Source organism: Bombus affinis, chromosome 17, assembly GCF_024516045.1.
Source record: "Bombus affinis isolate iyBomAffi1 chromosome 17, iyBomAffi1.2, whole genome shotgun sequence".
Lineage (NCBI taxonomy): Eukaryota > Metazoa > Arthropoda > Insecta > Hymenoptera > Apidae > Bombus > Bombus affinis.
In genome coordinates this window covers 6,986,476-7,002,383 of record NC_066360.1, presented here as the reverse complement: position 1 = coordinate 7,002,383, position 15,908 = coordinate 6,986,476, and the positions used below count along the sequence as shown (strand labels likewise).

The following is a 15,908-nucleotide window of genomic DNA, read 5'->3' as shown; positions in this document are numbered from 1 at the left end:
TATTTGTCTATCGTGTCTTTTGGATTCCCAGTCTGGAAGTGCCTCTGTAAGCACTTTCTTGCCTGTAGGAAAACAAACCTTGTACCCTTGTCTATTGTGTCTTTTGAATTCCCAGACTGGAAGTGCCTTTGTAAGCACTTTCTTGCCTGTAGGAAAACAAATCTATGTACCTTCGTCTGTCGTGTCTGTTGAATTCCCAGACTGGAAGTGCCTCTGTAAGCACTTTCTTGCCTGTAGGAAAACAAACCTTGTACCCTGTCTGTCGTGGGGTTTGAACTAGGTGAGTGTCTATTATCTACTAACTCGTGTTTAATGGGTAGCGTTGACTTACGTTTGATGCTACTGGCAAACGAATTCCACCTTTCGGCTAACCTGCTATGCGCAGGAATACTGGCACGGGAGAGGATTAAAGTTATTAGGGATAGACAATTGGCAACGTATTTATTTCGTCTGACAGAATTATGTTGGTTTAACTATATTTTAATTTATTCATTGTTAGTTGATTGAAGGTATTACAATATCAGTAATAAGTATCGTCAGATGCAAATGTAGATATATTATACAGCGATGTACAATAAATAAATATTCTAGCTTCTAACTGGATAAATTTTACAAATGTTTGGTAGGATAATATTTATTCGTACCAATAAGATTAATAATAAACGCTATTCTCTAATTCTTCTCGATGCCTCCTCTCTTCCTTTTTTATTTCTGCAGCAATTAATCGTTTGTACCAACGTTCGGCTCGCTTTTTGCTGAGGTGACTTTTATCTTTTCTATTGTTTCTCGATTTCGTCATGGAATTATAATTCGTTCTTGACAACAAGTAAAGTCGTAAATGAGTAAATGATTATTTTATTTGGTAACTGAGTTCACTGTAGACAATCAGTGTGGCTTCGTAGGCCTCACCCAAGGATGAGCAGTCTGCTAACGGTGGGAAAAGGAAAACGAAAACCTTAGATGTTTTCGGTGACGAAAACACCGTAATCACTGGTTGATACTGCGAACAATTGTAAACAAAATAGATCTAAAGCTGATTGAGTTTATTCCAAACAATTTATTAAATGTTGAGCAAGAACGTTTATCTCAATTTTGTAATTATATTCTCTGTAAACAATCCGTATGGCTTCGTAGGCCTCGCCCAAGGATGAGCAATCTGCTAACGATGGGAAGAGGAAAACGAAAACCATAGATGTTTCCAATGATTGAAAACACCGTGATCACTGGTCGATACAGAGAATAATTATCGTGAATTCAAAATGTTCGAATGAAATTTTATGTGAGTTATTTACTTGATACTTCTATCTGTCAACTATAGCTGCCGACGGATACTTTCGTTTAAAGACAACTTTGTTCAATTAAAAGTAAAAAAAAGAAAGGAAGAGGGTGTACAATTTCGAATCTCCTACCTTGTTTGATTTGTGGATTAGTTACTCGATGTTTCGGATCTTCGAACTTAATTAACAATTTTATTAAACGGTATTACAATATGTACTAAATTGTTTCTTTGACGCAGACGGATCGATTTGCGAATGAACAAAAGAATAAATGAATCACCGAATCTCAAGTTAATACCAAACTTTAAGTGCAATACTCTTACAATACTCTTTTAGTTAAACTCACTGTTTCCAATTAAGACTGACTTCTGACTGCTCTCAATTAAAACTGAACTTTAACTACTTTCAACACTACTTTCAATTAAATTCTGAATTTGGTAAAACCAGCTCTGACCTCAATTAAAACTGCACTCCAACAACTACTCTCTATTGAGTACTGAAGCTCTATTTATATTCTTCCTAATTGTCACGTGACCGATTATTTCTTTTGTAATTGTACCATTACTACGTGACAATTTATGAATATCGTAACTACCTATTTCCGCTGGGGTTCTTGTTTTCTTGATTATCTCACCCTTTGCTGAAATTTCGTCTTCTTGATCATCTCACGTTTTGCTTGGTGTTAATGACATACAAGGTGCTTGAAAGAATGTACATGTTGCAGGTGGTCGTATTTTGCTGATACTGCGTCTGCGTTCTTTCCATGGCCTTCGTTACTGATACCAGTGGAATGTGCCGGTCGCGTGGCTGCTTGGCCTTGCTGAGGTTGCATTTTGTGTATGGTCATGTTTCGCTCGGTCCATGTATGATTTAGTAATGTATTACACACATGTATATGTATATCTTCAGGATGTAATTTTCTAATAGGACAGACAATTTAATAAATTTTATGTTTATTATTAGAATATCGATCTCATATATGTATATATGAATAATAAACTATGTTTAATAAATTTTATCAAAGAATTTCCATTTTCATTGCACTGTGTGTTTGTTTCTAGGTATACGAGTTGACACTTGCGTTGTTTGTGTATTGCGGTTATCTATGTTTTCGTTGCGGTACGTGCGGAGCGTGGGACGTGACACCCCCCCTCTTGGAGTTCAAATTTCCTCCGGAAATTTGACTGATTGTGTCCTTCAGCTCATTTAGAGCGGACGTAGTGGTTGTTGGTTGTTGATATATTGTATCGTTAGATGTAATTGATATTCCTTGTGGTTGTGTTTGATTTTCGACGTTGCGTTTTCCCTTGATGTACAATAGCAGGTGAGTGACTGAGCCCCATATTGCTCCGAGTAGTGCGAGTCCGCATCCGTAAGTTTCGCGTAATTGATATCCATGTATAACTATGTCAACTATTGTTTTCATTATTTTCAGTATTATGAAGATTCCAAGTATTGTTGCGCTGACCGTTCCGAATTCCATAAAGCCTGTCCATAATTTCGATGCAGTATTCTTTGGTAGTGTCGTTAGTGCGTTTTCATCCATGATTCCCAAGATATTTACCGTTCCAGGGACGATTACTTTTCCTGTTGCTCCTCTGGCCAGTGTGTTTAATATTGCTGTTTTCTCAGCTAGGAACATGACGTGGTTTCGTAGTGTATCCAGGTTCCTTTGGGTATATATTCCGCTTGTGGCCAGTGATGATGGTGCTGAATATTGCCATGTTTGGCGTGTGTCTGGACGGAGTTCTTGTGGTGCAATTGCCTCCATCGGTTTTGGTACGAACTTGTGCCAGAGTCCGTCGATGTTGTATAGTGTGGGTAGTACTGCACTACATTCTCTATGATTTCCATGTTGAGTTAGGATGTGTGTCCCTGGTGTTAAAAATGCGGTGCGATTTCCTTGCTAACACCTTATGTCTTTACATTCTAATGTTTACAACATAAGTTACAAAAATTTATATATATATGTATTTATATAGATTGTGTGTGTGTGTGTGTGTGTGTGTGTGTGTGTGTGTGTGTGTGTGTGTGTGTGTGTGTGTGTGTGTGTGTGTGTGTGTGTGTGTGTGTGTGTGTGTGTGTGTGTGTGTGTGTGTGTGTGTGTGTGTGTGTGTGTGTGTGTGTGTGTGTGTGTGTGTGTGTGTGTGTGTGTGTGTGTGTGTGTGTGTGTGTGTGTGTGTGTGTGTGTGTGTGTGTGTGTGTGTGTGTGTGTGTGTGTGTGTGTGTGTGTGTGTGTGTGTGTGTGTGTGTGTGTGTGTGTGTGTGTGTGTGTGTGTGTGTGTGTGTGTGTGTGTGTGTGTGTGTGTGTGTGTGTGTGTGTGTGTGTGTGTGTGTGTGTGTGTGTGTGTGTGTGTGTGTGTGTGTGTGTGTGTGTGTGTGTGTGTGTGTGTGTGTGTGTGTGTGTGTGTGTGTGTGTGTGTGTGTGTGTGTGAATAAATATAATGGACATGCACGAAAATTATATGCTTTGTTATGAATGTTGATATAGGTATTCATTTTTGTGTGTATATTATTGTTATTGCGTTGTATATATATTATATATGTATGTATATATATAGGGAAAGAGTTTTAGTATGTTAATGGTGGTTTACAATTGTACGTATGCATGTGTATATGTATAAATGTGTATGTATGTGTTTGTGTATGTATATGTATAGGTATATGCATTTACTTGCGTGAGTCGTCGATGCCAATATTTTGTCGATCGGTATTCATCATTTCTTCTAAATCCATTCGCCGCGGGTATTTAAGGGTTTAATAATTTTATTTAATGTCCTGATCCGTGGTTTGTTTCTCATAGTTAGTTCCCATCAATTTACATTATTCTTGCGTTACGTTGTATTGATCATTATTTATTCCTTCTTCGTTATGATCTTCCCCTTTTCTATTATTATTTATTAAATATTCATTCTTTAATTGAAAATATGATTTATTTTGTAACGTATAAAGATACTATTAGCACGTGTTGGTTATTTAAAATGGCCGCCTGTAAATGTCTCTAATATGTGACGACATTACATTAATGCGAAATTATTTGTGACTTTATTTTAATAATTGATGTATAATTGCAATAGGAATAATATTATTTTGCATTTATTTAATGTGCATAATTATTGCGTGTATTCGGTGCGCATGCGTAAACGCTTTCCTATGTTCATGGCGGTCCAAGATGGCCGCTCGTGAATGTCTCTAGTCGATGTGCACGTGTAAGAGCTATGCTATGTTCATGGGGGTCCAAGATGGCCGCTCGTGAGTGTCTCCGGTAAAAGTATAGCGACGCGTCCTTAGTTTTGCTTAATACTGAAATAATTGTTCGTCCGTCGCTTAGTTTCCACTATTTTAGCGCAGTTAGAATTTTTTTTTTCTTTTTTTTTTTGTGACAATGGTGTTGTTTGTGTAATCATTATAACGTTTATATACTGTGTGTTGTTTTAATGTGACTTTGTCGTTGTTTCACATCTGTATAATGTAATTCTAGAACTAGTCTATATATTGTTAATTAACATCATTATTGTTTACAGGTTCTACAATTCTAGTTCTTCACCACCGAGTACTTTATTTGGAACAATTATATAAAGCGTGTTGGGTATTTTCTGGTTCTTCGCTATATTTTCAACACTTGTCATGATTATTTTTACTTATTCTAGAATTGTAAGTATATATATATATATAGATATATATAGAGCACTATAAAATATCTGTATAATAGATTAGCGTTGGATTATTTGTTATGATATCATAAATTTCCCTTTGTTTTTCAGTTTCCTGTTGCCATCTTGACTGCTTCGGCAATGTCTGGTTCAGTATTCTATAAGTATTTGCCTAACTTTGTTATGATGTCATAAATTTCCCTTTGATTTCAGTTTCCTGTTGCCGTCTTGACTGCTTCGACAATGCCTGGTTCAGTATTCTATAAGCATTCGCCTAACTTTGTTAGTGGGCTTCTTGTAACTGTGTCGGCTTTAATGTGTATCTTCCGATGTGAGTAACAAGATTCTTATTATTGTCCATTTTTATTCCAAGATGGTTTATAACATTCTTCCCTTTTTTTTTTTTTTAGGTTATGATTGGTTATCTTGGTATTTATTACCTTTGGTATCTTCATACCGTCATATATTATGTTTTGCGAAGATGGATCCGTAGCAAATCCTCGTGGAACTCTTGCGTGTACACTTTCTTCTACGATAACTTGTTGCATATGGAATTTGTTAACTTATAAGGTACCCTTTTGTTTGCTAAGACCATTCCGCTAGTTTAATTGAGATATTGTGAAGCTTGAACACTATTATTTTCTTCCATATATACATATATTGAAGCAGTTGAGGTTAGTTTATCCATTCGTTGACAGTTGTATACTATGTTCTATGGAGTGGGTCCACAACTTGTTTTGTTTCTTTTTATGATGAATAATTGTTCACGAGGTATCTTTCCACTTTTACTGTTTTGTAATTATTTACTGGATTACTCATTTCATTTCTAAGCAATGATTGAAACGCAAATGCAATATTCGACAAGCAATATTACGCCATATATTACCGTGATACATTTCCTCTTGGAATCGTTCTGGTGGTCTATTTCGATGATGTGCCAGTTTTAATTTATTCAAGTGTACTGTTCGAGGGAGTCCTTTTACTTCAATCTTGACGTTTTGATTTTGCAAAATTTCTAACACTTTATATGGTCCAGTATATTGATCAGAGAATTTTCCTTTACTAGGTTCTTTTAGTAGATATACCAAATCTCCTGTTTTAAAATTTTGAGGGTTGATTCGTCGGTCGTAATATTCCTTTGATCTTAATTTAGATTTTATCAAGTTTTCCCTTGCCATTTGCTGCACGGTGTTGATTTTATTGAACAAGTCTGTGAGATATTCTGCGTATGTTGGTTCCATGTTTTCTTCGATTATCACTTCACCAGTAGGTTCTCTGGCCAAGTGTCCAAAAACCAATTCATGTGGTGAAAATTTCGTTCCTTCGTGTACAGAGGTATTGTAGGAAAACATGGCTAGTTCCACCCATTCGTCTCAATTTCTGGAATTTTCAATATATAACTTCAGGTATTCTGTCAATACATGGTGAGATCTTTCGATTGAACCGTTACTTTGTGGGTGATATGCCGACGTGATGTATTGTTTAATGCGGAATCTTTTTGCTACTTTCTTCATTAGCGAAGATGTAAAGTTCGCTCCCTGATCAGTGAGAATAGCTCTCGGCGACCCGAATCGACAGATAAATCGTTTTACGAAAGCATCCGCTATCTCGGCTGAAGAGATTCCTACCATGGGGATCCCGATTGAGTACTTTGTCAATAGATCTTGGATAGTTAGTATATACTCGTTTCCCTTTTGAGTTTTTGGCAACGGCCCAACGATATCCATACTGATTTTATCGAACGCTTTACCTGGTGTGTCCGTAAGTATCATTGGTTGCTTCGTTTTTATCCTTGTGAGTTTCTTCAATTGGCACTCCTTGCATGTACTTACATAATCTTGAATTTCCTTTTTCATATTTTCCCAATAATAGTGTTGTCGTATTCTCAAATAAGTTTTAGTTATTCCTTTGTGTCCTGCTACAGATGATTCGTGTTTTTCTCGTATTATATTGCTTCGTGTTTCTACTGGTGGGATAGTTACTTCCCCGGTACAAATGGTAATAGTTATTGTTTTTTCTGTGAAAACCTCCCTTAATTTCCTGATTATGTGTCGCCAGGGTATCTCTTCTAAATTCCCTTTGCTAATGCTGAAGGAAGTTAGTTGTTTTTCGTTAACTACGTCCAACAATGATTTTAATGAATTTAATAAATTTTCTGGTGTTATTGAAATATTTCGATTTTCCTTTATTGGTAGGGATACGATGTATTTCCCGGAGTCATGATTCAACCTTGCTTTTTCCAACATTAGACTTTCATAACGAGGCAATCGCCCTGCTTCCTTCATCTCTAAGGCTCCTTTATCTATCGGGGTGCCATATGTATCTATGAATATTATTTTATGATCATTCACTCTCGTAATCGAGTCTCGAGTTTCCGAAATTTTTAGTTCCGCAAGTATAGTAGGTCTCGTGTCTCTTTCTTGTTGTTGCGTTAGTTCTGGGATTGCAATGGAGGGTTCCTCTTCGCTTGTTGTATCAGTGTCCTCCTTTTCTTGGTTGGATATTTCTTTGCCTGTTTTCGCATCGAGTTCAGCTAATGCTTGATCAAAGTATTTTACGGGGGTTTCTTCTATGGTAAAATGTTTCCGGGTAAAAACTTTTCTTCGTTTTGTAGAGTCTTGGGATGGGGACAAGACACGTGGTTTAGCTTCAAATATGGGAGAATCTTCGGTTGAGGTGTCTAATTCGAATCGTTTTGGTGCAGGATACTGGATCGGTGAATTTTCTTCTCTCCTCCTGATTGGTAGGCAGATCTCCGGAGGGTTTCTAGACAATGCGTCCACGTTTGCGTTTGCCCTGCCTTCTTTGTATATAATGTCAAATTCGAAGTCCGACAATTTTAATTTCCATTTCCAGATTCTTGAAGTAGGGTCCTTGATAGAATGCATCCACACCAAAGGTTTATGATCGGTTACAATAGTAAATTTTCTTCCGTACAGATACGGTCGGAAATGCATTGCGCTGTAGACGATTGCTAAACACTCCTTTTCGATAGTGGAGTAGTTTTGTTCGGCGGAATTTAATAATCTCGAGGCATATGCGATTGGCAAATCCTTTCCAATCGGCCCCTGACTCAGTACGCCGCCTATTGCATATCCTGATGCGTCTGTGATAAGATTAAAGGGTTTAGAAAAATCTGGATATTGTAGAATGGGTTTTGTCATTAATGCTGTTTTTAAATTATTGAACGCATTTTCTTGATTTTCTGCCCATTTAAAGGGGGTATCTTTCTTCAATAGTTGCGTCAATGGTTTTGCGACTTTGGAGAAATCGGGTATAAATCTTCTGTAATATCCTGCTAGTCCTAAAAATTGTTTGATGTTTTTTACCTTTTTGGGTCGTGGAAATTTCGACACGGCTTCGATTTTCTTTGGATCAGGTTTTACGCCATCTTCACTAATTATATGTCCTAAATAATTTACTTCATGTCGTAAGAACTCACACTTATCGGGCTGTAATCGTAATTTAGCATTCCTTAGTCTTTCCATTAATTTGTTAAATTTACTTTCGTGTTCTTGAAGTGACCTCGAATAAATTACAATGTCATCCAGATAGACGAATAGTTCTATTCCTTGTAGTCCGGATAATACTGAGTTCATCAAGCGTTGAAATGTTGCTGGAGCATTTTTTAATCCAAAGGGCATTCTTTTGAATTGAAAGTGTCCGTACGGTGTCGAAAATGCAGTTTTATGGGCATCCTCCTGTAACATACGAATCTGATGGAAACCTGATGCCAAGTCAAACGTAGAAAAGTATTTTGCACTTCCTAATTGATCCAATATTTCTGTGATATTTGGGAGTGGAAAAGCATCGCCGATCGTTTTATCGTTCAGCTTCCTATAATCAATAACTAATCTCCAACGTTTGTTTCCTTGCGAATCGGGTTTTTTCGGTACGATCCATAACGGAGAATTGTATGGGGATATCGATGGTTCCACGATGTCTGTGTCTAATAATTCTTGAATTTGTCGATTTATTTCTTCTCGGTGTACTGGTGGGTAACGATACTGTTTAGTATTAACTGGTATATCATCCGTTGTAATTATTCTATGTTCTAGAATTCCAGTTGCTTCCAGCGTATCTCCTGGAATATGAAATCTATCTTGATTATTACGAATCAATTTTTCGACGTTTTTCCTTTCCTCTTCGTTCAAGTGTTCAAGTCGTAGTAATTCAATTATTTTGTCAGACCTGCTTTCCTTTGTTTTTAAAATTGTATTACACGCCGTACTAGGAAGCGGGGTGAGGTTTTCAAATTCTTTGATTACCATTGTTGGTGTCGTAAATTCATAATCTCTTGAAGTAGTATTTATTATTCTCAGATAACCTTTTCCTTTATGATTTCTCACAACTGCATTACCAAAATAAATCCCCTTGATCGGCTCGATTTTGGGAATAAATCCCTCTCTTATCTCTGGATTTGCGATATTAATTGACCATGTTATCGAACTTCGTTTCGGTACGATTATTTTTTCTTTAGTATCGAAGGGAATATAAATATTTCCCCATTTGATATGCCTTTTCTCGTAATCCAAACGAGCTTTGCATCCTGCAAAAAATTCGGATCCTAAGATTCCGTCTTGATCAATCAGCAATGAGTCATCAACTACGTGAAAAATGACTGGATGGCCTGCGACCTGTATTACTGTCTGCCCTAGGGAGACCAGGCTCGTTGCCGTAATTCCTCTCACTTCAATTTGTTTCCATTCGTCGATGATAGCTGAATCGAGTAAAGCAGGTTTTTTGATAATATTGATTTCTGATCCAGAGTCTAGTAGTAAACTTGTCTTGGTTTTTAAGTCTGGGGAAACTATTCGTGCAGTTGGGGTTGTTAGAGAATCGTTTAATTTTATTGAAATAATCCGAAGAGGTCGTCTTCCGCATCTGAGTCCGGTTCCTGGTGGTTTTCCCTCGTCTGTTCCTTCCGTGTTGGTTTTTCCTTTTGGCCTTGAGATTCCGGACTCTCTGTTTTTATTTTCGCGTGGCTGTGAGATGGTTCCCCCACAGTATTTAATGGTTGTTCCCTTGATTTTACAGTCGACGTTACGTTCGCTTTGTTCCTTGTTACGGATTGTGGAGTCGATTTCGCGGGGGCAGCTGCCCTTGTTCTCTTTATTACCATAGGCGCCGGCCTCCTTGTGGCCGCTTGCACTCTTGGGCGATTCGAAAATTCGTCCCTTCGTGGCTCGCCCCATTTCCCCGAAGGACGTGTTCGGTTTCCCGACTGTTCTTGAGCATAGGGTATAATTATTCCAGCATCTACCCGTGCTTTAAATTTATAACAATTCTTTACTAAATGACCAGGTTTTTTACAATAATTACATGTTATGATATTCTGTTTTGAATAATTCTGTGATGGAGGTTCGGACCTTCGATCCTGATGATTGTTTCTGATATTGTTATTAGTAGTCAAGGGTCGTACGTTGTCGCGTTTGTAATTATTCAGAAATGTTGGTCGTTGGAGTCGCGTTCTATCGTTCATTTGTTTCACTTCTTGTGTTGCCTTAACGGCTTGGCGATACGCCTCTTCTAAAGTGTGGTATCCTGCTATCTTGACGCGTAAATACACCTCGTTTGGGAGCCCCTTAACGAAAGCTTCCCTCGTTTCCCAATCTATTGTATCTTGGATGTCCGGTGATATCGTGCCGTACTCGCTTCTTTCTCCGTCCATTATCGCTAACCTAAGATTTCTAACGCGATCCATGTAATCTAATATATCTTCCCCAGATCGTTGGTATATCGTTCCTAATTCTCCCTTGTATTCGTTAAGAGATTTCTTTGGGCCAAACAGATCCTTTAATTTGTTCCCGAACTCGTTCAAACTTATTAGTTCTGTATCTTCGACGGCGAGAAACGCATGTCCGCGAAGCTTATTCATTAATAGTTTTACTAACTGGGGTTATTGATGCCTAGGAACCATGTTTCGTGCGCGCTCGCATGCTCTTAAAAATTGAAATACTGAGGGTCGATGTCCGTCGAATACTGGTTCTGACTCGATCGCGTCTTTTAGCTTAATCGGTTGGGGATATCCACCTGGCTGTACCGTTTCTTGTTGGGTTGCCGGCGGCGATGCAGGTGACTGAGGTTCCCTTTTTGTTTTGAGTTCGCGTACGTCGTTTTGTAATTCGTTCATTCTTGCACTCATATCGGTTATTACTCGAAAATTTGCATCCCACGTTCTTAGTTTTTCCGACAATGTCAAAAGCATATCTTCATCCACTGATTCTAATTTGGTTGCCGTTATTTTTTCAGGTATATATTTTATCAATGACAGTAATAACTTTAATCCTCTGTGGAGCGTATCCCACCGCTGCCACCAAAAATTTATTGTTATTTTACTGTTACGTTCTGTTATGTTCGATTTGATCGTGTTATGCCCTCCGTATTAGTCTAGATTAAATCCAGATAAAATTTTTTTTTTTGTGTGTTACCTTGAGTTTAATCGGAAGGGGAAAATTGAAATGGTATGATTGTTTATGAAATATTAATCGAGATGTCCGATTAATATGGTAGTTGCTGCCACCAGAAATAGTCTAAGGACTATTTCGAAGAATTTCCTTTTATTATTATTATTTACTTTAAGTTGGGAGTGTTAGTGTATGATGGGTATTGTTTGTCTATCGTGTCCTTTGGATTCCCAGTCTGGAAGTGCCTCTGTAAGCACCTTCTTGCCTGTAGGAAAACAAACGTTGTACCTTCGTCTGTCGTGTCTTTTGAATTCCCAGACTGGAAGTGCCTCTGTAAGCACTTTCTTGCCTGTAGGAAAACAAACCTTGTACCCTTGTCTGTCGTGGGGTTTGAACTTGGTGAGAGTCTATTATCTACTAACTCGTGTTTAATGGATAGCGTTGACTTACGTTTGATGCAACTGGCAAACGAATTCCACCTTTCGACTAACCTGCTTTGCGCAGGAATACTGGCACGGGAGAGGATTAAAATTATTAGGGATAGACAATTGGCAACGTATTTATTTCGTCTAACAGAGTTATGTTGATTTAACTATATTTTAATTTATTCGTTGTTAGTTATGTAGCGGCACTCGACAGCAAACTTCCCAACGGTTTCTGTCCCGTGCCCCGCTACACAAAGACTCTACCCTTCGAACAAGATGATTGCCAGATGTCGATACATTCTCACCGAATATTTACAGCGAGCCTAAGAACCCGCTATAAATCTTAGGATTCATGCAGCTAAGATTCTCTAAAGGGACAAATAGTCTTTGTCTCAACAGTCCCTACACATAACATCCACTACGGGAAATCTGTTTTTTCTCACGTACGACGCTTCTCGCTAGCAACATTCTCTCAAGGGCAGTTATCATCCCTTTCCAACCACCAACTCACAATTTAGCCAATTAACAGCGACGTCCATTTCCCTCACTCTCTGAACTAACACTTTTCTTAACGAATCCGATGATTCCGTATCCTTAGACACACCCAATCACAATTTTTTCCTAAGGAGCATCATCGTGACACAAAGGGATTCTATCGTGAGCCGCGAGGCAAGTTGGAAGACGCCTATCCGAATTGTTCGTCCGCAGTCGTACGTAATAGCGAATCTGAATTTCTCGACATCTGTGCAATTGTCTCGACTCGAACCACCGTGCAAAGTATCGCGCCGCGCTTGAACTTGTAATCTCGAACCGATAATTGTACCGTGCTTTCGGCGCGCTAGTGTATACCACGAACCCAAGCAAATAAATAGTTATTGTTAAACAATACCGAGTGATTCTTCTATACCTATCACGCACATCACCTCAGTTGATTGAAGGTATTACAATATAAGCAATAAGTATCGTCGGATGCAAATGTAGATATATTATACAGCGATGTACAATAAATAAATATTCTAGCTTCTAACTGCATAAATTTTACAAATGTTTGGTAGGATAATATTTATTTGTATCAATGAGATTAATAACAAACGCTATGGTGTGATGTGGGCGATGGCGAACGAGATCGAAAGGAATGCGCCCCGCAGTGTTCGGAAATTGGTGAACTTGAGGGCGAGAAACTAGGTGGTGAACCTTCGCGATTTAACTCCAATTCTTCTCGATGCCTCCTCTCTTCCCTTTTTATTTCTGCAGCAATTAATCGTTTGTACCAACGTTCGGCTCGCTTTTTGCTGAGGTGACTTTTATCTTTTCTATTCTTTCTTGATTTCGTCATGGAATTATAATTCGTTCTTGCCAACAAGTAAAGTCGTAAATGAGTAAATGATTATTTTATTTGGTAACTGAGTTCACTGTAGACAATCAGTGTGGCTTCGTAGGCCTCGCCCAAGGATGAGCAATCTGCTAACGGTGGGAAGAGGAAAACGAAAACCATAGATGTTTCCAATGATTGGAAAAACCGTGATCACTGGTCGATACAGAGAATAATTGTTGTGAATTCAAAATGTTCGAATGAAATTTTATGTGAGTTATTTACTTGATACTTCTATCTGTCAACTATAGCTACCGACGGATACTTTCGTTTAAAGACAACTTTGTTCAATTAAAAGTTAAAAAAGAAAGGAAGAGGGTGTACAATTTCGAATCTCCTACCTTGTTTGATTTGTGGAGTCGATCAGGTGTGAGTATGGTTTGGCGATGAATCGGTTTTAACAATTAAATTTTGTTTCGCGATTAGTTACTCGATGTTTCGGATTTTCGAACTTAATTAACAATTTTATTAAACGGAATTACAATATGTACTAGATTGTTTCTTTGACGCAGACGGATCGACTTGTGAATGAACAAAAGAATAAATGAATCACCGAATCTCAAGTTAATACCGAACCTTAAGTGCAATACTCTTACAATACTCTTTAAGTTAAACTCACTGTTTCCAATTAAGACTGACCTCTGACTGCTCTCAATTACAACTGGACTCTAACTACTTTCAACACTACTTTCAATTAAATTCTGAGCTACAACTACTACTACAACTACTCTCAATTAAATTCTGAACTACAACTCTTCTCAACACTACTTTCAATTAGATTCTGCACTAGGTAAAACCAACTCTGACCTCAATTAAAACTGCACTCCAACAACACTCTATTGAGTACTGAATCTCTATTTATATTCTTCCTAATTGTCACGTGACCGATTATTTCTCTATAATTGTACCATTACTACGTGACAATTTATGAATATCGTAACGACCTATTTCCGCTGAAGTTCTCGTTTTCTTGATTATCTCACCCTTTTTTGGGACACATGAAATTTGCCGAAATTTCGTCTTTTTGATCATCTCATCTGTTTTTGGGACACAGGAAGTTTGCTGAATTTTCGCCTTCTTAATTTCTCACGTTTCGCTTGGTGTTAATGATATACGAGGTGCTTGAAAGATTGTAGATGTTGCAGTAGGTCGTATTTTGCTGATGCTGCGTCTGCGATCTTTCCATGGCCTTCGTTACTGATACCAGTGGAATATGCCGGGCGCGTGGCTGCTTACCCTTGCTGAGGTTGCATTTTGTGTATCCGGTGATCGTCTTGCTGATGTCGGTGAATCGTACGAGGTGTGTGGCGACTTAGTGCTTGCCGAGTCTTTGCACGTGTTGTATGCTCTATTTCTTATGTTCCCCAAAGTTATTGTGAATTCAAGGACAAGTTTTAATACGTCATTCTGTAAGAGGTGGTGCGGAGTGGTAGTTTCTATTTGTTGATTTTCTTGCCGAGTTTTAGGTTAGTTTTCCTTTTTATAAAATGTTTGTTCGTAGCAATAAGTGATTTTGATATTGCTTGATGTTTGTATGATCTGTAGTGTTAATTTTGTTTGTTGTATTTTCATATTTTCTTTTATGAATACAGGTTATGTTGAATCATGGATACTGATATGTCTGGAGCTGTAGAGGTATGTATTAATTTGATTTGTGTTGATTTCATCTTATTTCATATTGTTGTCCTTTATCTTGAACTTGTGTATTTTATTTTAGTGTAAGAAAAAGAAAAGAAATAGGGGGAGGCGCAGGCCGTTCGCACCTCCCCCGAAACGTTCCAGGAAACCCGGTCGTCGTGGCGGTGCAAGAGGCCGTAGTCGGGTGCTAAAGAGGATGAGAGGCTCAACTTCTATGGAGGGCAGCAATGGCGCGGCCACAACCCCATCATCGAGTCCTGGTGGTCCCTCGGTCACTGACCCGACCCCCTCCGACGAAGACACCCTTAAGCCACCGCCAAGCTCTCCTGTGGCCGAAGTCGCAGATACAAATGCCTGTGCCAAGGCCCGCCCTCCGGAGGAGACTCCTGATGGAGTGTTGGAAGCCCATCCACGCCACCATTCCTTAGGTCAGGGGGGTATCTGTCCGGACGCACTCTCCTGGTGTCCAGACAGGCCTAGTGAGATGCACCCGGATGCTTCGTATACGAACCCTCAGCTTGTTTAGTGACAGTGCTTTATGCGCACATGTGCCTACATGTGTTCTGAACCGGTGTTGCTTGTTAAAGTGTTTCTGTATACTGAGTACCTCGTGTGACATTTGCATTGCCCTGGCTATGTATGATACATATATGTACATATATATATGTCGGAGATGGAAAAACACCGGAACCTCTCCTTGGATTCTCGGGAATACCGTAATGTCGTAATTTAGATTAAACAAATGTCGCTCCGATTGTTCGAGGTTTATGATAGTGAGCTTGGGCTCGAGGCGACAACCAGTCGCCGAACGTAGCCGCGGTCAAGGGATGAACGTTTTATCTAACAAGGGCACAGAGTAACTCTATACCTCTCCTTGAAAGAAGTGACCGTAGTGACACATGGCAGTAAATATTTCAAAGGTTTCTGTTCCGTGGCTCGCCACACGCAGATCCTATCCTTCGGGTAAGATGATCTCCAGATGTCAATATACCTCCGCAGTATGTTTAGCTAACTTGAGAACCCGCAATAAATCTTAAGATTTAGTCAAACAAAGTCCTTCATATAGACAAGCAGTCTTTGTTGCAACCACGGGAAGATAGGAGAAACCTATCTTCCACGAACGATGCCCCCCGTCA

At 38.8% G+C, this 15,908-nt stretch overlaps 1 protein-coding gene and 1 long non-coding RNA gene across 7 annotated transcripts; one reads left to right on the top strand and one right to left on the bottom strand.

Annotated features, from left to right (window-relative positions):
- Positions 1-1,504: 1,504 nt before the first annotated feature.
- LOC126926295 (uncharacterized) lies at positions 1,505-15,432 on the top strand. 6 transcript variants are annotated; one of them, XM_050742586.1, is made up of 5 exons: positions 1,506-2,025; positions 2,064-2,102; positions 14,381-14,434; positions 14,727-14,769; positions 14,852-15,432. In XM_050742586.1, exons 4-5 carry the CDS (start codon positions 14,740-14,742, stop codon positions 15,296-15,298), a joined length of 477 nt encoding a protein of 158 aa, XP_050598543.1. In that variant the 5' UTR covers positions 1,506-2,025; positions 2,064-2,102; positions 14,381-14,434; positions 14,727-14,739; the 3' UTR covers positions 15,299-15,432. The 6 variants fall into 6 exon arrangements, with proteins under 6 accessions (XP_050598544.1, XP_050598542.1, XP_050598543.1 ...); XM_050742584.1 differs by lacking the exons at positions 1,506-2,025; positions 2,064-2,102 and adding exons at positions 4,551-4,931; positions 5,042-5,261 and having other exon boundaries at positions 14,271-14,434; XM_050742583.1 differs by lacking the exons at positions 1,506-2,025; positions 2,064-2,102 and adding exons at positions 4,552-4,931; positions 5,042-5,261 and having other exon boundaries at positions 14,280-14,434.
- On the bottom strand, positions 11,356-11,712 carry LOC126926314 (uncharacterized). The gene is made up of 2 exons (XR_007714485.1): positions 11,679-11,712; positions 11,356-11,594 (listed from the first exon to the last, which is right to left on the bottom strand). It is a non-coding gene; the product is annotated as an uncharacterized LOC126926314 (long non-coding RNA).
- Positions 15,433-15,908: the final 476 nt, after the last annotated feature.